General features: G+C 33.9%; 2 protein-coding genes across 2 annotated transcripts; one reads left to right on the top strand and one right to left on the bottom strand.

The window, feature by feature from the left end:
• The first annotated feature begins 2,406 nt into the window (after positions 1-2,406).
• LOC113779873 (protein NRT1/ PTR FAMILY 1.2-like) lies at positions 2,407-6,977 on the top strand. Its single transcript, XM_027325638.1, has 4 exons — positions 2,407-2,634; positions 2,733-2,950; positions 4,935-5,485; positions 5,851-6,977. The coding sequence occupies exons 1-4, from the start codon at positions 2,529-2,531 to the stop codon at positions 6,740-6,742; spliced, it is 1,767 nt and encodes a 588-aa protein (XP_027181439.1). The 5' UTR covers positions 2,407-2,528; the 3' UTR covers positions 6,743-6,977.
• A 9,325-nt stretch (positions 6,978-16,302) lies between these two features.
• LOC113781116 (bark storage protein A-like) lies at positions 16,303-19,566 on the bottom strand. Its single transcript, XM_027326967.1, has 5 exons — positions 19,246-19,566; positions 19,067-19,134; positions 18,814-18,969; positions 17,714-17,971; positions 16,303-16,901 (listed from the first exon to the last, which is right to left on the bottom strand). Exons 1-5 carry the CDS (start codon positions 19,460-19,462, stop codon positions 16,530-16,532), a joined length of 1,071 nt encoding a protein of 356 aa, XP_027182768.1. The 5' UTR covers positions 19,463-19,566; the 3' UTR covers positions 16,303-16,529.
• Between the last annotated feature and the right edge of the window lie 3,700 nt (positions 19,567-23,266).

Below are 23,266 nucleotides of genomic sequence, written 5' to 3'. Positions count from 1 at the left end.
GGATAAGTTCCTAATGCAAAAAAAAGAAAAGAAAAGAAAAAGTAGTTGGGTAAGTTTGATTATGGTATCTCTAAATTCCGTAAATACCGATCAGATAACAATTTGTACCAATACAAGTTGGCTCGATTGATAAGAACAGACTATTTTCTTACAAAAGGTTGCGTGTTCAAATCCCACCACCAATGTGAGAGTTCTGTTGTTGGGTGATCTCACTGTCTTATGAGTTGAGTTACAACTTCTAAATTTATAATGCTGTTGTACAACCTTTGGCAACTATTATTGATTTATGCTCCATTCTTTGTATGACAAATACCTAATTTTCGATATATACCACTTAATCAAGTTCATCTTCTAATATTTAATTAAGTAAATAGGTTTCATTTTAGTCACTTATTATATGTCGACTCATGTAAGTAATAAGCCACATAATGAATAGGTCTCATTTTATTCAATTTATTATATGTTGTAAGTCACACATCACATAATTAATAGGTCTTTTTTTAATCATTTATTATATACCGTCTCATGTAAGTTATACACCACATCATCAACAAGATATGTAGTGTAAGGTCAAGATTGGCCAAAAGTGATAGATCATCTCCTAATATTTAGTTAAGTAATAGGTCTTATTTTAGTCATTTATTATATGTCATCTCATGTAAGTAACAAGCCACATATTGAATAGGTCTTATATGTTTTATTTAATTTATTATATGTTGTAAGTTATACATCATATATGATTAATAGGTCTTATTTTAATCATTTATTGTATGTGGTCTCATATAAGTTATATACCACATCATCAAGAAGATAGGATCAAGATTGACCAAAGTGATTTTTGTTTTTTGTGCAATAATAAGATTGTGATTCCAAATTATAAGTTGGGTTTTAAGTGTGGCCAAAAGTGAATACATATATATATATATATATATATATGTATAATCAATATTAGTAGCTTCAAAGGCGTGAATTATTTCAATAAATTATACTAAACAATCCCGGCTTATAATCGTTTGAGCCTTTTCAATATCTAAATTCCTTGTTGCTCATATTTTGCTCCCTATGTATTCGTTAGAGTTTTTTGTTCATTTCTCATAGACTTTCCATTTTAATTAACTTGTACACCACTGCCAAAACGTATAAATTGAAATTACCACTCCTAAAAGAAAGAGATTTTATCAGTATGAGATAATTTTATACATTTATTTCACCAATGTATCTTATATTTAACTAGTTGAGAGCATTAGGTAATTGAGATGTGGAATTTAAATTTCCAAAAATTTAAACACAATGAAATCAGATCTCTTGCAAAATGGAGCAGGGATTCGACCGTGGCAGTGCTGCCAATCCAAGAACAAGGTGCAAGAAATATTGCACGTTAAAATTTGGCCATTTCTGGCTCGAAAATTAATTTGTAAAGATGAATTGGTTATCAACTTATAAAATGTATTTACACAATATCACCTATGTTTCGACAGCAGATTATTTGTAGAAAATTTTTAAAATAATATTGTAGTAGTTTTCATGATTTGATGTACGTAAAATACAAATTTGATTAAAAATAAAAAATAATTAAAAAATGTCAATAATGCAATCAAAAAATATTTTTAAAATAATGAAGTTCAAGTTTGTTTGGATTGTGAATTATTTTCAAAAATTTATTTGTTTGCATCATTAACACATTTTTTAGTCATCATTTTATCTTACATGCATCACATTAAAAAAGTGTTAAAGTATTTTTTTAAAAAAAAATTATCCCAAATAATCTGTTATCCAAACACATTTGGATACCTTTTTCCTTGTAAAAAATTTTGATTATTGTTCATTGTCCATTTATTTCTTTAGTGTGTATTCTGTTGTATTTGTTTGCATTAAACTGACCTTTTCGCATAATTGCAAGTGTTTCAATAATTTGATTTCAGTCACAATAATTGCATAGCCTCTGATTTAAGCCATTCCAGCAAATTTTTTTTTTTTCACCCAAGGCCAAATTGATGACAAAATTTGATTGATTGCGATCACATATGCTCATTTCTGCGCTGCATATACTAGAGACAATTTCACACAGCTCCCCTTATATTCAACGTAATTGCAGAAAATTCCCCTCTAATTATTTTAATAACATATAGACCCCCAAATTCTCATTCAATTTTTTTGGACTTAAAAGAAGTTTTAGAATTAGAAGAGCACAAACATGCCTCTCAGCAGATTTTCCATCTTAAATTTACTTTAGAAAACTGCTACAGTAACAAAGAAAACCAATCCCCGCTTCCCCCACGGGCCCCACCCCCAAGGCCCCAACACCAAAAAAAAAAAAGGAAGAAAAAGTCAAACTTGTTGCTGCATTTAAAATTCTGTCATTTTCACACCTGTTTCTTGCTTTCTGACCATGGAAGAGACAAGCTAAAAGTCCTTCTTTGAGAAGTATCTTGTTTGATGAAAGTCTTTACTTCAACTAGCACAGTATACTTGACACCAAAAAGAAAACTAACACAATAGTCTAGTTCTACTCTTCAAAGAAACTGTTGATGGAAGCAGAGGAGATGGATATCAATCCAGAAGAAGAGAGTTTACTTGGTCATTCTCCACCAAGAAGGACAAAGGGAGGTCTCAAAACCATGCCTTTTATCATAGGTAAGCAAGCCCATGTTATCTTGGAGTTGCATTTATCTTTATTGGACTGAAGTTTTGATCTTTTTCTTTTACCCTTTTTGGGTTTATCTATTTTGCAGTGAATGAAGCATTTGAGAGGTTAGCAAGCCAGGGGCTAATGCCAAACATGATACTCTACTTGACAAGAATCTATCATTTTCAAACTGTCACTGCTTCAAGTATACTCTTTATCTGGTCTGCTCTGTCCAATGGTTTGGCCCTCTTTGGTGCTTTTCTGTCAGATTCTTATTTGGGTCGGTTCCGGGTCATTTTTCTTGGATCCATCTCCAGCCTTCTTGTGAGTCCCTTGTAACTTTTTCTTTGTTTGGTGATCAATTTAGTCTATTATGTTTGTTTGTTTTTAAGTAAAATTTGCGTCTTTGAAATGGCCCAAGTTTTGTTATTATGTTAAATTGTTGTGGAATTACTCATCTGTGCATAATTTTGAGCCAACATTTGCAAGTTTTGTGTATAAAAATAAAGGGTTAATTCCACTTTGTCCCCCTAAACTTTGGATGATTATCCACTTAAGTCCCTAAACTTCAAAATGGGACACTTAAGTCCCTAAACTTATAAATACCTCCCACTTAAGTCCCTGAACTTATAAAATGGGACACTTAAATCCCTAAATCCTTATAAAATGGGACACTTTGACCACCAATGGCATTCAAGATTTGTTAGCAATTTTCCTTAAGTGGGAGGTATTTATAAGTTTAGGGACTTAAGTGTCCCATTTTGAAGTTTAGGGACTTAAGTGGGTAATCATCCAAAGTTTGGGGGGACAAAGTGGAATTAACCCAAAAATAAACAATGAAGCGATTCTGTTGCTGTTTCTTGATAACATCTTTCTTTAGGGAATTGGGAATTTGATGACTGAGGAATATAATTAATGTGGTCCAAATCAAAAGTTCTTCCTATCATTGTTGTCAATGTTAAATTTTCTTGGAGTTAACTATTATAGTAAAGAAGAATCAGGGTCAATTCCACTGCAAATTGAACCTATTCAACCAATTAGCACCAGATGCTACTACTTATTCACCCTTAAATTACAAAAATTTAGGGGCAGTTTTCTTGATGTTGAAGAAGATGAAACAAACCTTGGTAAATTAACTGATGGATGGAAAATGTAGAATACCTGCACTGTGATTCTGCTATACGCATAAATCAGTATAATGTCTTATTAAGGTAAATGAAGGCGAAGAAAGGAGTGAAATTCAGATTTGAGTTGCTTGAGAGGCGAATTTTGAGTGGCTACTTTGAGGTATGTCCACTAACTGATAGTAATCTTAAAGAGGGTTTCAAAGTTCATCAGCGTGTAGTCCTGTGTATGGAGTCAGTGTCTTTGGTTCCCCGTTCGGTAGCTTATCTAAGCTTTATTTTGAAGATGATAGATTACTATATTAACACTATAATATATTTTCAATACAGAATTTCTGAAGAAAAGTAGAGTCTGTAGAGCTAGCCTGTAAGAAGAAGTTAACCAAAAGATCAAACAAAGTCTCTAGAAGGTTGCTTTACTTTTTGTCTTAGCCACAGTTACAGAGAGCTCAAAGCCAAATAATTTCTCTTGAATATGTTGCTTTATGAGCATGTGCAACTCCAAGTCATCAGAATTTGCACAAATTTGTGACTAATCAATTGCCCAAATTGTTTGTATGGATGTGCCTCCTAAGGGGCTGCATTAAAAGGTTCCTCCTCTCAATATCCTGCAAAAGGAAAGCTATCTTGAAGATTAGCTGATAGGATTGATAAAGTAAAATAGACAGGAAATATTAGTTGGATACCAGGTTAACTTTGGCTGAGAACTTTTCAACCTTTTGTTGAATTAGAGACAGATTTATCATAGATGAAATGCTTGTAATGTATCCTTTGTGAAGCAATTAGGCTGCTTGTTTGCCGAAGTAGAAATGTTGATTATGTACTTGTGCTGTCACATATGCATGCAGACAATCTGTTTGACTGTGCAATGACATGATATGATTTGGTAACATACAACTATCAACATATAAGCTTCTAAGCATCATTAGGAAAGGTGGAATAGAAATATGACAAGAATAGTTGCTTTTGGATCCATATGTAAAAGAGAATCTGTAAAGGAAGATCATCTCAATGCTGTCATATCTAGTACTGGTATGCATGTAGTTATTGGTATGCCCGATAGGGCATTTGTCTTTTTTATGGTGTTGATATGTCATAAATATTTGGTATTAGGGTAAGATTGTGGGGATTGAAATCTCTGTCCGCTTTTTGGTTGAAAATCAATATATTGTCTGTTTGTGCAGGGAATGATTCTTCTGTGGCTGACTGCTGTGGTTCCACAATTGCAGCCTTTATCTTGTGACCAGTTGAAGCACAAGTGCAGTGCTCCAAATGGAGCTCAAATCATTCCCTTGTTGTCTTCATTTTTGCTAATGTCTGTTGGAGCTGGTTGTATTAGGCCTTGTTCTATTGCTTTTGGTGCGGACCAATTTGACAACAAACAAAATCCCAATAATGAGAGGGTTCTAGAAACTTATTTCAACTGGTATTATGCTTCTACAGGAATCTCAACTGTTCTTGCCATGACTGTTATTGTTTACATCCAGGATCATTTGGGTTGGTCAGTTGGATTTGGAATCCCTGCCATTCTCATGGTTTTCTCTGCTCTGATGTTCTTAATTGGCTCCTCTCTTTACATCAAAGCAAAACCTAGTGAGAGCTTGTTTACTGGATTTTTTCAAGTCCTTGTGGCAGCCTTTAGAAAGAGAGAGATTCAATACCCTTTGGACGAAGAATACAAGTGTTACCATAGAACCCGGCAGTCGAAGCTTCTATCACCCACTGAGGAGTTCAGGTACAGCTGCTACATTTTTAGATGCCATTACATTAGTAAAGTTTCTCAAACTCTTGAGACTTTTAGATATGTTGATATTGACAGCCTCTGACACAGACTGCCAGTCAGTTTTTTAGAGAATACACTGCAGTTAGTATGATTGTTTACAATAATTGGATGTTAATTGGATAATCAAAACATTTGTATCAATCTGGATCTTGCTCGGAAACGTAGTTATCAGACAGAGGAGTTGCTTTCTCCTTTGTGAGAGCAAGATAATAAAAATACTTTTTGCTTGATCAGTATAGCCTACAATAAAATCACTTTGACATTTTTTCAAGTAGGATCCTTGGTTGTTTTACTTGATGCTTTAAGCACTGGTACAGGTGTTTAAATAAGGCTTGTGTTGTTCAAGACCCCGACACAGAGTTAACTTCAGATGGATTAGCTTCAAATCCATGGAGACTCTGCAGTGTGGAACAACTTGAATCACTTAAGGCTCTTCTCAAAGTCATACCCATGTGGTCCACAGGCCTTGTACTTATATTGACCATGGACCAAGGTTTTCTAACACTTCAAGCAAATTCCATGGATAGGCACTTGTTCTCAAATTTTGAAATTCCTGCAGGATCCTTTAGTCTGTTCATGATAATTACTTTAACAATTTGGGTCGCATTTTATGATCGTGTACTAGCACCGCTATTGGCGAGATATACTGGTAATCCGCAAGGACTAAGTCCCATAGTACGGATGGGCATGGGGCTGATTATGTCATTTACCGCAATGGTATTGGCAGGTGTAGTCGAGAGCATAAGGCTGAAAAAAGCAGTTGAGGAGGGGGTTGAGGATGATCCTGATGCTGTCCTAGACATGTCTGCTATGTGGTTAGTGCCACAGACGGTATGCATTGGATTGGCTGAAGCTTTAAACGCAATTGGACAGATACAGTTCTTTTACATGCTGTTCCCCAAGAGCATGTCCAGTGTTGGAGTGGCTATGTACACATTTGGGATGGCTCTGGCTAGCCTGATTGGAAGTCTTCTGGTGAATATTATCAATAGCATTACTAGTCATGGTGGTAAAGCAAGCTGGTTGGCCAACAACCTGAATGAAGGTCATCTTGACTACTATTATTGGCTGCTCGGCTTCTTAAACTTAATCAACTTTTTCTATTTTCTCTTTTGCTGCCGCTTCTATAAATCTCATCACAACAGCAATATGCTATCTAAAAAGGTACCAGAAAAAGAATCTGGTTATGCTCCTTTACCTTCAGCTTGATGAATATGTAATACTAATGTTGTCCCTCTGCTACAATTTATGTATCTGCAGTGATTACAACAATTCTAGCAATAAATATGATGAATGTAGGAAATAATCTTTATCACTATTTTTGCTTACTTCTGCTCCTTATGCTGTTACTCTGAGAAAAGAGTTGTACCTAAAACTCTGCACGTACATTCCTTATTTGGATAATTTTTGGATGCGGGCCTTTGAGTTTGATTTGCCCAATTTACCTATTAGAGCAGATTTGGACGCGACGGTTTTGTGCCTGCATTGCACATCATTTTGGATACAACGTATTCAATTTTTTCCTGTGTTTGTTAAGTCCACTTTTCACAATTTGCACAAACTTTATGCTGGATGGTAGTATTGCTTTACGCTAAGGTGATGTTTAAGCTGCTTCAAATTTTTTCTTTTATCTGTTCTATTGTATTGGGTTTTGACAAGTCCACATTCACAATTGGCACCACCTTTATGTTGAATGGTACTACTCTTTTACCTAAGGTGATGTTTAATTTGCTAATTCCTTGTGTCACCAACACTACAGACTAATATTTTCCATTCAAGAGATTTTACATGGGCATTGAGCCTTTTGCATTCCAATATATTGGCACATTCTCTGTAATCTGAAATTTTCCCTAGAAAAGGAATGATCAGAATTTTCTAAAATGACTTTACACCCATACACTATATGCTTTTGCATTTTGAGGAAAAGCCTTAAATTTGCTCGTTCCATGATGCCTACAATGTGAGATGCTCATTTCTTCGTAATCCAACTTAACTAGTAGTACATCAGCCAGTTACCCTAAGGTCTCTGGTTCAAATTTCAAATCTTCCTCTGTCTCTTTTATAAGGCTTAGAGTCTCGCCTTGAACAAAGTAATAATAATAAAATGATAAATAAATAAAGGTCTATTTAACGTGTGTGCATTGGACACTGGTTAAGATGAATTTTTGGCGTTAGGTTTTTGCAAAAGGTAAGATTAATTAAGAAAAGTATATAAATGCAACGGAAGATAATAATTATTAGTGTGTGTATATGTATGTTAGGTTAAATGAATTTTAACCTAATAATCAACCCCAAGTTAAACAAGTTGGCCTTGCTTAATGACTATGGGTTCGGCAGCTGTGGACTCCATGACCTCCGGAATGTCTGGCTGAAGAAATGCCCCCCTAACCGTAGATGGACCGATAAAATTTATTTTGAAGGTGCTAATTTTAACATATTTACACGGAATAAAATAGAACATTTTCAATTTTTAGCAAGGACAAAATTTAAATTTATGAAAAATACTTTTAAAACTTTTAAACTTTTGAGAGCGCCTTTATCACCAGTTATTCCTAGGGCTGCAACCGAGTCGAGTCGAGTCGAGTTTTTTGGCCTAATCGAGCCGAATCTTGACTTAGTTTTATCAAGCTCGAACTCGATGAGCTGCCAATTTAAAACTCGAGCTCGAGCTCGACTCAAATTCGAATAATTATTATATTTTTAAAAAATAAATAAAATAGTATTTTTTCTTAATAGATAATAAAATATTAAGGACATATATATAATTTCACTATTAAAATAAAAAATTATGTATATATATACACTTGAGCTAACGAACTTAATATTTTTGAGTTCGAATTCGATTTGGCCAGTTCGAGCTTGACCCGAGCTCAAGTTGAGCTTTGACTCGACCCCTCGCGAGCGGCTCGATTCGTTTGCAACCCTAGTTATTCCTTTCTTTTTCTCTCTTTCTTTTTTTTTTTTTGTGTGCTATAGTTTTTTGACCTTTCATTTATTCAATTCCTACCATTTTATTAATTGAGCATAAATATCCTGTGCCTTTCAAGGCTCGTAGTAATATATTGTAAACACCCATGTGGAGATATTTTATTAGGTGGCTGCTGGAGTCTCGACACATATCTTAGTTCAAGATTTTAGGTTCATCTTTATAAGATTTTGGACATCTGAATAACTTCAACATTTTTAAATAATTCATCGTAGCTATAAAAGCCTTCTAGTCATGACCCTTAGCTCGTGGATAATTTTCTTTATAATCTGCTATGAAGCTTAGCAAGTATGTAAAGAGCTTCATACAGGTTTTTGGCAGAGTTGGTCCTCTTCGTTTTCTGGATCTTAAAATATGCTGAAGGCGAAGCAATTGACAAGTAATCTGGAGTTCTTGATGTACCTGTTTCTTGTTTTTGCTTGTACTTGACTTTCATTCTCATTTTTTCTTTTCCCTTTTATTTTTCAGTAAACACCATTCAAAAGAGTACGATTTTCCTATAGCTTTAGTTTTTTTTTTAAAACTAAATTCCGAGTTTCACATAGGAGCTTAAGGTCTTTAGAGAAAAGTTGTATAGGTCAAAAGGGACAAAGGACATTTGGGAGGTCTTAAGATTCAAGATCAGTAACTGGATCTTAAGTGCTGAATTTCGTAATTGATTTGGAAATTAAAAAAAATTCACGTAGAAATGCAGGCAAATTTTATTCATCGAGTACAAATATTTTTTCCTCGTGAAAAGAGGAAAAAGGTAAGGGATGAGATTCAGCTAGCTTTACATGTATCTAAATTCCTTTGCTGACATAAATCTATTCAAAAATTTGTCACTCCTGATCATTTTTCAACTTCTGAAAGAGGCCACGGAAAAACTGTAAAATCTTGATGAATTCCACCACAACTTTGAAAGCATTATTAGCAGCAAGAGAAGTGTAAGTAGCAGCCTCATTAGATCGAGCAGTGCCACCCCCGGCCAAGTCCGAAAGTGCCCTAATAACTATGAAAGGCACCCTTGAAATTGGTTTCAATCATATTTATTTCAGACAAACTTGGTCTACTATAAAGGTCCAAAAACGAGTAAAATTAATAAAGATATGTATTAGAGTTTAGCTAACTGGCTAATTGCATAAGTTACATTTGTTTCCCCTAGTTGATAAAAGTTTCAATTAACTAATGGAGGAAACGATAAAAAGAATTGAGATTCTCATAAAAAATAACTTAAAAAAAAATCTCCATTTGAGTTTCATTAGTACCTTTGGGAGAAAAAGAAGTCTACCTTTATGGATCTACATGTGACTTATTATTTAGAAATTTGCACTTTGTATGTGCTGCTCTTTCCTGTGTTTTCAAACTCGGATCGGACAGGCCGGTCCAACCGGTCAAACCGAAAATCGGCCTAGTGTCCAGTCTGAGTTACTCTAAAAAATCGGATGTAAAAAACTCGGTCAAACCCAATTTTGGCCTAGTGTCCAGTCTGAGTTACTCTAAAAAATCGGATGTATAAAAACTCGGTCAAACTCGGTCAAAAATCGGGTTTGACCGGCAAACCGGATGAATTTGATCGGGTTTGACCGGCAAACCGGATGAACCAATTTGATGTCAATCTTTTTTTTTTTTGAAAAGGTCAAAGCATTTTCAATATTATTTTTTGGCCCCTAGGTTGCTAAAAATTAGTAATATATCTCAAATATTTCATACTTTATAAATGTTGTTCTAAAGTTTGGTGTTATTTTTCAATCAAATCCATAATTTTAATTCTAAACTTGTTAATGTTCATTTAATAATATAAATTGCTACTTTATCATTCTAATTTCTTTGTATTTTCTTATTAAATATATTTAAAATACCAACTATATATGAATATATATTTATTAATATTAACATACTCTTAAGTAGGGCTGATGCTAAACCGAGTAGCTTGACTCGAGCTCGCAAGCTACTCGGTCAGCAGCTCGGCTGGAGCTCGTTTTGACCGAGTTCGAACTCGAGTTCGAGCTGCTTGATAGAAGCAGCAAGTCGAGCTCGAGCTTCAATATTTGGCACTCGAAGGCTCGACGAGCTTAATCGAGTTTTTTATAATATATATTTTAAATTTTATTATTGTGAAATGTTAATAATATCTTTTATTTAAGATTATATATAAAATATTAATTTTTATTACGTGAGATTGATTAGGCTTGATTGAGCTCGAATAGGCTCGATTGAGATTAATTTGAATTGATTAGATTTAATTAAATTCGAACTCGAGTAACGTAAATTGACGTCGAGTTCAAGCTCGAGCTCAAATTTTAAAAGCTCGACGAGTTTGAACTTATCTCGAGCTTAGTTATTTTAGACTCGAACGCACCCCTAACTCTTAAGTATTTTACGTATAATATTTTTAATTTTTAAATAATTTTTATTTATGATGTCATTCTGTTCAACCCCGATTGAACCCATTGACCCTGACCCCTAAACTTGACTGAGTCAATGTCCGGTCCGAGTCTGAAAACCCAGGCTCTTTCTTTTCTTAATTTTGGGGTAAAGAAAAACTTCGCATTATTCCCGAAGTTATGGTTCGTGTGAAGACCATAACTTTAGCATTATTAAGCTTGTCGTTTGCAGTCGAGTCAATAGTCAATACTGCATGCTAAATAGTGTCTGGGTTGACGAGGGATGATTAGACAATATATGTAGGCTCAAGGTTTAGTAATATAATAAATAATATAGGAGGAAGATTATTACTCCATATTCCCATTTCATATCCTATTTGACCATTTCCTGTTTACATCTCAAATCATGCACTGCACACTCTATTCGATTGTGTTAGCACACACTTAATTTCCTTTAGGATAAGATTGAAAATAAAAATTAATTATCAACTTATTGTTTGAGTAAATCTTCATGAAAGTTGCCCAGAATGCTTCTGAATTCTGATTTGTCTGAATTTTTTTGGCTGGAATTTTACTTGCATGACGATGGCATATAATGTGCTCACTAAGAATGAAACTTGGATGTTTATGTACGTAGTGGATCCGTTTCAAGTAGATTTAGAATTACCAAACCTCAATAAGGTCCTAATTTGTTAGCTCAATTGATCAATTCTTGTGTCTTTGCGTGCAATGTACTATCTGCTTCTTCCGGGATTAGGGCAAAGATGATAACAACAGAAAGAAGCAAAATTTTCATCATGGCCGCCATCTTCACTATGCACTCATGTTTTTGAATAGTTTTGGGAGCAAGTGTGAGAGAAAAAGCAGGAGAATTACTAATCACTATATAGGAAAATGGATTTTTAATTTTTAATTATATATTTTTGTTGTACAAAATAATACAAACTAATCATAAAAGTCTTTCATGGAACTTACAATATAATTGTGAACAAATTTAACGATAATGTTTGGTTTCTTGTACACCTCTATTTTCCTACTATTAATGCTTGTCATTTGGCTAGTAGATATTCATGGGGTGTGTAAGTATCGTCACCCCATATTTAACTTACATGAATAAGTTGAATCTGTTCCCTTCAGGCTATCTATTTGAGATATAAATCTTTAGGTTTTACGTTACTTGTACTTTTACAACGTATCAAATTATAATAATTCATAGTTTGTGAAAGTATAAAATCAAAACCCACAAGTTACCTTAGCATATGAAGAAATCGGAATGCAAATTTAATATACAGAAAAGTGATTCATCTGCGCAAGACAAAAAGTTACATAAGATTCGCAAGTGTTTTTCCAACGTCGGATCATTTTGTCCTTGAAAGAAAGTGAAGCGACAAAGAAGAAGAAAGACGCAGACAAGAAGTGACTTGCGAGCATTTGAATATGTAAGCGAGTGACAAGTTGCTAGGAAATTGGTTTTATCTCTCTAGACAAGTTTCTTATTTTGCGTGTAAGTAACTAGCTTTTTAATTATTTTCTTATTTATATGAATTTAGGAATTAGGAGTTATTTTTTATTTCATATAAGATTAAGAATTAGTAATTATTTCCTATTATTACTTAGGTATTAGTCAAGTAATGTAACTTATAAATAGGTAGAGGTATTCATGCTTGTGCTTGTTTCTCGTTAAATTATTGTATTCTTGATTTCTCAATAATCTTGTATTCTGCGCTTAGATCCCAACACAAGTAACATCAAGATTAAATTGCCTAATTGGTCGTTAAACTATTATTTTTGTACACTTTTGACTCTTAAACTATATTGTGTATTGTTTAAACCTTTGAACAAATTAATATATAAACTTTTGGCCCTTCTATTAATTTCTCCTATTTGACCTTATAAACTTTTGGCCCTTCAAACAATTTTTGCTTTTTGACCTAATAGAATGGAGGGAAAAAATTGTCCTTCTATGAAAAAGAAATGACAAGAAGATGAGTAAAAAGATCAGATCACTATAATTCTATTATTATTGAATCTTACAAAAATTAGGACTAAAGGATGAAATAACCTGCAAAGAAGAAGAGGAAAAAGAGCCAAAAGTTCGTCATTTTTTTATTTTTTTTTGGAGGGACAAAATTGATTCTCCATTCCGTCAGGTCAAATAGTAGAAACAAAAGGGCCAAAACCTTGTATGTTAACTTGTTTAAGCCCTTAAGCGATATATAGTATAGTTTAGGGGCAAAAGTGTATAAAAGTGATAGTTTAGGAGCTGGTTGGAAAATTTACTCTAACATAAAATATTATTTGCAGAAAACTTTCGAAAGTGCCTCGGGAAATATGCAACATTCACATAACTCATTGAAAAAATCAAAGATCACTGCAAACCTTTTACTTAAGAGAAGTGAATATAAGTTATAGTGCAATTGAGCAAAATACCTTTATACAGATTTTCATCTTAAGTTTGCTGTTGCCATCTGAGCTACACAGAAAAGTATTGCTGAAGGTACGTCATAATTCCCTCGTGTCTCTCTGATTGTTTTACTTCCTATTTTTTTTTTTTTTTTTTTTTTTTTTTTTTTTTCTAAGACTGTAATGAGAGCAAATTATTGCTTCTATGTTTTGTGGACCCCTTTCTTTTGTCTTTTATCAATGATTTACGTTTAGGTCTACCTCGTTTATCACGTGGTTTGGTCATTTCTAAATAAATTTGTCAATCCTCATGTCACGTCTTTGTTGTTGCAATAAACTTCCAAACTCGTGATTTTTTTAAGGTAAAATATAAAAAAAAAACTCCGTATGATTTGTCAAATATATAATTTAATTCCCGCAGATTTGAAAATCTATACTACAACTCTAAGTGATTTCAACTAAATTGAAAATTGGATGGATCTAATCTAATGGGTGTATGTGAAATGTCAATATTGCCCCTATTATATGTGAAATGATTTTTGTTTAATTTTTAATTTAGTCAAAATCACAGAAAACTATAGTATAATTTTTTAAATCAGAGGAAATTAAATTGAATATTTGAAAAATCACAAGTTTATATATACAGAAGCATTATTGACATTTCACGTACAACCGTTAGATTGGATGCTTCCATCCAATTTTTAATTTAGTTGAAACCATAGGGAGTTATAGTGTAGGTTTCTAAATCAGAGAGTTAATTATACATTTGACAAACCTAGGGAGTTTTTTTTTTTTTTTTTTTTTTTTTTACCCCTTTTTTAAGCTACATGCTTTCTTTTATCTTTATACACTAGATTTTCCTCAATTGCGTAAAAATTAAAAAGGAGTACTTAAATATGTTAATGACCACATACTCTAGGTTGAAACGAAAAATTAGTTAATAAATAGGTTATAGGAGCAATGTCACGAAAATGAGTCCTTTCATTTAGAATTAAATTATTTATACCTATAACCAATTTAACATTAAAACCTTTTCTTTCTTTTATTTATTTTTCAAACTATCACAAAAAGTTTCAAATTCCTGACTAAGGTTTCTTGAACTACATTTGTTATGCTGAATTGACCCCCAAACACATGCATTAATAAGTACAAATCTATCTTTTTAAGTGTTAATGTTATTGTTCGTCAAAGTATCTTAACCTAAAGGGTAAAATATATATAACTTCCTTGTGGTTTCATTTATTGCCATATGATCCCCTAACATTTTAAAATGTCCATTTTACTCCTCTATAGTTTTATGTGAAGTGAATAGCTTTATGTAATGTCCTTAGTTGAAATACTAATAGTATTCTTTCTTAAATGGTAAATCAATTGACCACTTAACCATCTTATATAAAAGAATAGAAAGAGTACATGAATAAATATAAAAATCATAGGGGGGTAAAATGGATATTTATATAAATTATAAGGGAATTATATGAATATTAAGATTTTATCACAAGCGCTTTTAAAGTGTGTTTAGTGTAAATGCTATAATTGATTATGCATTCTGTCTATTTTTCACTTTATATAAAATCACGGAAAATTATGTAGCTATCTTAAACCTTACGGGTGGTCATTTAGCATTATATAAAATTGCATAGGGTAATAAACAATTTACACTTCCTTCGTCCCAATTTTTGGGACGTTTTTCGAGAGTAGCACTTGTTATTCACAGTCAAATGGTGGGCTGCACTTTTCATATTCTTCCTGTCTTACCCATTGTTTGAACGCGGAAATAGCCAGCTAAAAACAAAAGGTCAGAGGACTTGTGAAAGTGTGCACGTGTTATGGTGGGTCATATGTAATTGTTTGTTATTAATTGATGAAATCTTATCCTTATTATTAAGGGTATCAAAGCAAAATAGTATTGAAAGTTGTTTGATTTTTACAATGAGACTTTTATTTTGGGACAATAAAAAAGTGAAAATATGACATTAACAATGAGACGGAGGGAGTATTATTTTATAGAGCTAGGGTTTTTTTTCTTCCCAATTATTTTCTACGTAACTCTCTAATCTTGGTGTCAATGCCCATAGCTTTTTACCCCAAAAAAGAAAAGTTGATGACTGATTTGTTGGGAATATGGTGATTGCCTGGAGATGTGGTTCAGATTACAACTTTCATGTTTGATACAAATAAAAAATTTCAGTAGTGGTAGTGGGTGCAATAATGTAAAAGTATTCAATGACTACTAGCAGTCTTTGATTTTTGAGAATCCAGTAGTTTAACCAATCAAATTTGTTCACATATGCTTAATCTAAACAGGGAGAGTTACATCTACTTGTGGTTTATGGTCCCCTATGCTTTTCAGGGATTTTTCTTGAATAAATATTTTTGCTTTTTTTTAATAAGTCATTGGTATTACCATCTTATTAGTTGAAAACAAATATCGTCTACCTAATATTCAATTGGAAAGGATGAAACTGAGGCAACCCAACATGTTCAGCAGAACATTATTATCCTTTGTTGATATTAATTTTATTCAAGAATTTGTCACTCCTGATCATTTTTCCAACTCTAGAAGGACTAAACCAATTAGGCTCTAAGGTTGCTCAATTCACTGCATCGATAGCTCAAGATTCTCAGAGATATTTTGTTTGGTGGATGCTCAAAACATCTCTTAGTGTCTGGTTTTATGAATCTTTAGAAAATTTTGCACATCAGTAATATCAAGATTTAAATAACTCTTTCTTTTGTTTTTTAAAGATTTAAACAACTCAGCTTTCTGTTGTTTTGCAGAAGATTTGTCAACATACAGCGTTTGTCGGTAGCCAACTAGCCATAAGGCATGGAGGCCTGTCATTATGACCTTCGCCTAAAGTCATGTGGAATGTCTAAAGAATCAAGATTAGCAGGGTTGACAAAATCTTGGAGATAAAAATTTTATGCCCACTATATATAATTTGTTTCCTAAAAACTGGCGTGAGTCTACCAGAACCCTTCACCATCTCAAGGTGGAATTTGGAGAAATATGCAGAAAAAAAACAACACAGATCTGATATATGATATACTCGTACTGGAAATGAAAAAGCTTCAGTACAACGACATGAAGTTTTAATGATCCAAACTACAGTTTATTCCGCTCGTGGAAAGAGAGAAGAAAAGGGATAGATTAAGCCAGCCAGCATGTTCTGCAGAACAATTATTCTCCTTTGCTGACATTTAACTTATTCAAGCATTTGTCATTCCTGATGATCTTTCAGCTTCTGCCTTCTGGAAGGAGCCAGGGAAAAGACCGTAAAATCTTGATGAATTCCACCACAACTTTGACAGAATTATCAGCTGCAAGAGCAGTGAAAGTAGCAGCCTCATTGGATTCAGCGGTGCCACCGCCGGCCAAGTCGGAAAGTGCCCTAATGACAATGAAAGGAACCCTTTGCTGATGGCAAACGAGAGCCACTGCAGCACTTTCCATCTCCACAGGGCTCACATTAAACTTGTTGTATATGAAGCTCCTATAAGCTGCATTGTCTAAGTAAATGCTGGCACTTGTTCCTCTTTGAACCCTTGTCACCTTTGGGGTTGTGTCCAAACATGTTGTTGAATTCACACAACCTTCTAATTCCAAGCTCTGAAAGTTAAAGTAACAAAAGATACATTAGTTTAATTTGATACATTAGTGAAAATTTTTTCCCCATGTTTTAATTAATAAACGGATGTCAAGAAGATAAAACGTAGGATTTTCTCTAGTGAAAATATAAGAAGAATTTAATCTCTGAGAAAATATATGTTTATTTGAGTTTCATAATTACTATTTTGTGGGGGTTGGCGAGGTGAATAAGTACAATGGATTAACTCTCTGTAATGTAACTTTAGTTTTACTATTCATTGCATGCTAAATAATTGTTTGTCTGATGAGATGGAATTATTAGACCAGAAATATACGTAGATTTCAGTATCACAATATAGGAAGAGAAATACTATATTCATCTAAAATCCTAGTATGAAATGATATATTAAGAACTCAATTACATAAAAATTGTTTTCACTTTCTTGGTACCTCAAACTTAACTAGGAAAAGAGAGAATTGCTTATAGGCCAAATTGAAATTTATTCGGCTGCTTGAACTAGTGTTTGGTGCACTCTGTCCATGTGTGCTCAAAAGGAGGGAAAAGGGTTAGAAATTCCAGCTACAAAACTACCATTAAATTACTACTTATTTGATTCTGCATTATAGTACAATGGATTGTGCTTTATATATTTATACAATGGGTTTTGCAGATGATGAGACACGAAATTGATGGGATATAGTTCTGAGTCATATCAGGCTTAGCCCACCACCACCACCAGCACCCGACCCCACTAAACCCCAAACAAAGAATTATACAAAAAGGAAAAAAGTGACCAGACATGAATAAATGACTGGGAGATGGCTTAAATTACCTCAAGCAATCTTGAGATCTTGAAGTAATGGGAATCAACGGGGACCCAAAATGCATGTTGTCTTTCTTCAGGAACTCCATCTATTGGAAAAACTTCTTCAGGCTGGTACCAAACGTTATTTAGAAGATTATCAAACGGGCTGCTGCAGCTTGTTACATTACTAGTTGTATAATCTGCAAATTTTATGTACCCAATATCCCTTGTGTAGTCTCCATTCTCTTCAAGTGGGAGTTCGTTGCTAGGCCCGTCTCCATATCTCTGCAGCATTGCCATTATTACAGGAATTTAACGATCATAGATGTGAAATTATACATGGTTAATATGACCCCAAAATCCATATTACTCCATAAGGAATTTTATTTCTCAGTGTCACCATGCAGCTTGGCTGTTTAATATGCTTTCTAAGGTTCACATTTGAAACAGTGTGGGGATGGAAAACAATGCAAGTTCCAGAGGCTGTAACCATCCAAACGGTCCCTTTACTACATCAGGACCCTTTTTGGACGTTGCATAAAAGTGTCATTACTTTACATTCAGCTAGCACTAAAAAGGTTACTTCTAGTATAGTAGAAGTGGTAGAATTATTCCAAGTATTTTAGCCTGGTCGACCCAATCATGATATTGAAGGATACAGTATGTAGACTATTAGAATTGCAAAATCGTAAACCCAAAATTCATAACATACACCAGCATTGAACTGTGGAAAATGCTGAATTTTACATCCTCTATGATTTAAATTCTCAAATTGTACAAACTTTACTACGAATAATACAACTTGTTAGAGAGTGCAAATCTTACATAAGTATCAAACAATTAATATAGGTCATGAATATCTATACGACGAATGCATAGAGGTGTAAATTTAGAATGGAGAAGTGTCGATTTAGCCTAATCTGTTGATGTTGGTCTCATACACAACCCACCGCAGCACCCTTGAGATGTTGGGTTAGGAAACATAGAAGTGTACTCTTTGACCTCCAATATTGGTATTTAGATTAAGAAAAAGAATAAGAGATTTGATATAGTAGCTACGTGTTAATACTACTTAATCATTTTTCTAATGGTGCTACGCATACAAAAGTAAATCTGCCAAGTTATACCTGCCAATTCCACAGAGCAGAGTGAGACCAAAACTGAGGAATAGTTACATCTCCAATATGAAGAGAAGGGTTTGCATTCCCAGCAATTCCATAATGCACAACACCCTCTATTTCGAACAAGCTCAGCAAAAGCTGCGTAGTTACACCTGCATTTAGCTAATAAAGAGTAGGAGAATTAATATGTGCATATTCCTCTCTATTTTTCTAGTATGGCCTAAAAAGAACATAGATGAAATCCTAAAAATCTGCATACCATTCCAAGTCCCGTCATCACCAATATAACTCGCTTTTTCTCAATTGTTCCAAATCGAAATCTCCTACCTTTGGAACAAGTTTCGAAAATACAAAAGAAGATGTTATTTGTGTAAATCTCGAAGGACAAAAGTTGCTGAAAATGTTTCTGATTTCATGGTGTTTTTGCTGGAATAATACCTGCAAAATCTATAACGAGCTCACTAGGAACGAAACTTGGATGTTGGAGTAGTGGATTCATTTCGAATAGATTTGGAATTACCAATCCTAAATAAGGCCCAAATTTGTTAGCTCGGTTGATTAATGCTTGCGTCTTTCCATGCAACGCACCGTTCGTTTCTTCTGGGGCTAGGGCAAAGAACACAAAAGCACTTAGAAACAGAAGAACTTTCTTCATGGCTGCCTGTTTCTTCCTTAAATACGTATTTGATGGATTAAATTGTAGGAGGAGCAAAGCATAAGAGAAAGAGAAAGAGAACTAGAGTTTCAGGGATGAGACTAACGATTTAGAGTGAACGTTTATATAGGAAAATGGATTCTTAACTTTCCTTTTTTTTTTTGGTTCGATTTTACTTTCTTGTGCCAATGATACAAACTAATGTGCCATTCATTGGGCCTTATCATATAATAATGGGGGACCGCATTTCAACACACACACTTTTAAATGTTTGAAAGATGCATTACGATCATTACCTCAAATTTACTTCACATATACTAGTTGAAGTTGGCTTATAGGTTATGAACGTATGTATTAAATCTTTATGTTTGTGTTACTTAGTATTTTAGACCTTCATGTGTACTTATCAAATTGTGAGATTATGAATTATATAGCCCATATATCACAAGTGACCTAAGTATATTAGCCAAAGATAATCGAAAATTTAAGCTAAAATATGACTCTTCTGTGTAAGGCAAAAAGTTGCATGCAATCATGTTAAAGCAGGTGCTCTCAATAATTGAATCACTTTTTCCAAACTAATACTATCATATAGAAAATGATTGAGGGTGCCTGCATAATTTATTGGTAAAATCAAAGATGTGATAAAGAAAAAAAACCCCTTTCTTTTGTCTTTTTCCAATCATACTTGTTTAGGTTAACCCTACTTATCATGTGGTTAGGTTTAGATTACAATTGTTAATCTTCACACTACCGATTTTTTTTTTTTTATATTTACAATAATCATATACAAAGGAAAAATATACTTAAAGAACTCCTAGGCTAGGACGCGTGCGGAGTAGCTTTCCCTCGTTTGACCAACCTGTAATGAGCCATTGGCTCTCCTTAGCACCAAAAAAAAAAAGAGAAAAATATACTTAAATATGCCATCTCATGACATTCAGGAGTATCGACTGGCCATGTAAATCTTGGTTTCAGTTTCTTGATTAAGTTTTGTTTAACAACATTTGTAACTTATTAACAGTTGCATTTATAGCTTTTAAAGAGAAATGCTATTGTTGGTCCAGTCTCTTAAATCAACAGCCACCTTAACAATTTTTATTATAACTGATCTAAAGACTTGACATTAATTTTTATTTTTGTCCATCTGTTACCATTATTAAATTACAATAGCAAAAAGAAAAAGAAAATAGCCAGCTAGTTTTCTTTTGAGCTTTGCTATTTAAAAAAAGAAAAATTAATGTCCGCAGAATGTGTCATTTCTGTTCTCCTCACGTGCTTATATGTTCTCTTGTTTTATATATTCACGTGCGTAATCCTCTAAGCTTGGTAAGATTGTGGATTGTTTTCTATCACAGAAAAGGGATAAGGTAATCTGTGATTGCCTGAATTTGGATAAGGTAACTCTGATTTCACTTGTGATATTGCTCTTCCTAATAAAGTTAAGGGTACCAGATTCACTAGCTGTTGCAATAATCCACTTTACATCCTTTAGTCATACTCGCATCCTCACTTTAATCCCTAAAATATAAAATTTATATTACTTAAGTAAAATCATTCGCAGAAATGGGACAATTTTATATTTAAGTCAGATAAATTTTTATACTTTAGAGTTAGACAGATGTTGTACTTTAGGGATTAAAGTGAAACGCATTTTATATTTTATGAACGAAATATTCCATCCTAAAATTTAGAGATCAAAGTAAAAATCTAAATACAGTTGAAGGGTGCAAAGTGAAATTAACCATACTCTCAATCTTTGACCATCTGGAAACTCCTTTTACAAGCTATCACAATTTGGGAATTAATTGCATTTCCACAACTTGCATATATTTACTGGGCTGTAGGCCCTCTAAAGAACCCTAAAAAACAAAGTATGCATTTTAAAGAATAACAACAAAAATAACGGTTCAAGTTTTAATTTGATTGAAGATTATATTACCCATCTAATTTGATTGAAGTTTTATATAGCACTCAATTGATATAGAGGTTCTGGGAAGAGAACCAAATCTAGAGGTCCCTCCACATCAACAGGAGCATTATTTTTTTTTTTTTTTTTTTTTTTTTTTTCCAAACGATACATCAACAGGAGCATTAGCTAACAGTTTCTAGTGTATTTGTTTCAGCTTTCCTCGGGTTGAATCAGAGTCCTCTTATCCAACAACCCATTTTCTTTTTCTTTTTTTTTTTAACTTTTTTTTTTTTAAAAGGCTTTACAGCTCCCATACTACTTGTGAGTTCCAAAATAATCTATGAACATAACAAGAAAATCATATTAACAGTTGGTTTTGAAACACAGAACGTACAAGATGTAAAATAATCATTTCTGCAACACTTGAAACAACATGTCATCTTTGAATATTGGCAGTTGGTTCTGTTTTTAAATTTATGCCGAAAGGAAAGGAACGGAAAATGAAAATGTGAATTTTTATAGATGAGTTTCTGTTTCTTGTTTTTCTCGTATTCTTCTTCTGTAAACAACAATCACAAGAATACGATTTTCCTAGTGTTTTGGTATTTCCATTTTTTCACTAAGAAGTAAGAGCAAGATCAACGCCATCAAGAGCCGCTAGTTCCATGCTATCTACATCCATGCCTTATTTGCCTACCTGTGTTTGTGGGATGACAGTAATGATAACATCATGAACAAAATCCAAGAAGTCATTTGAAGCTGAAATTTGCAAATGCAAGTCAGCCAATGAGAGACTTATTCGATGTGCATTGTAGCCTTGGCTGATGGTTTGTCTTAGCAATGTTTGTTAGAGGCATGGATAAATCTGTTGGCATGTGCTACAAATTGCTGGTGTCATTGGAAATCATTGGAGAATGATGACGTGTTGGATATAGTGGCAGCATATTGATAGGACATATTGTGACGCACCCACTTCTCTCAAGGGCGAACCCAAGGGTATCCGCGGGACGCCTGCCCAACTCTCGCCAGGACTCGAGACAATTCCAATTCAAACTCAAAGTCTAATACCAACAATGTAAGTCGGAATAAAGGTACAAAGTCATTTCCATACATAAATATTCAGTCTTACTTCACAAATTCGAGATACAATCACTTTCCCCAAAAATATATAACATCCAAAAGTGTCTAGTCGATTACAGTCAAGACACTAATACAAAAGTGCCTCAGGTCGGCATTTCTTAACTTCTTCCATTCCGGTTCCTGTTAAGGAAAACAAACTAATAGGATGAACCAATACTCAGTGAGGCCAAGAAAGTTATGCAAGCACGTAGTTCAAGTATCAATAACACTTATACCATAAATAAAGCGATAAATTCAGGTAATTCACGTTAACAAATTTAAGCACACTTAGATAGGATACAGGAGCTCTCAGGAGCTAATTTCCACATGCTTTGTCAATGCTCGATCCGCGACCTCCACGAGTTGACACTCCGTCAATCGGGTAGGTTTTGAAATCCGTAGAAGCTCCACTTACAACCTCCAGCCAACATTCCACCCTCTCGGATCCGTAACCAAACACGCACGAAAAGGGTGATACTCGCCGAGTATGCCGAACAAGATCTCAAAAGATCAAGTTTGTTTTGTTATTCTCTTAGTTCATCAAGCTTCTCGACCAAGCCCATGCCGGCTCGAGTCACAAGATTAGCCAAAGAGAATTGGGCGTCCCTCTAAGTCGAGGAGGAAGTTCACTCCACCCGACAACACGACACGCACGACATGCACGACATGCACTACAACACGACATGTGCACGAAAACGAGTATATTTTAGTCGACGAGATTCACTCAAATCGACTTTGAAACCAAGTTTAATGCAAATAAAGTTCTAATAAAG

This window comes from Coffea eugenioides, chromosome 8 (genome assembly GCF_003713205.1).
Source record: "Coffea eugenioides isolate CCC68of chromosome 8, Ceug_1.0, whole genome shotgun sequence".
NCBI classification, from domain to species: Eukaryota; Viridiplantae; Streptophyta; class Magnoliopsida; order Gentianales; family Rubiaceae; genus Coffea; species Coffea eugenioides.
This window is presented reverse-complemented; position numbering and strand designations above follow the sequence as displayed.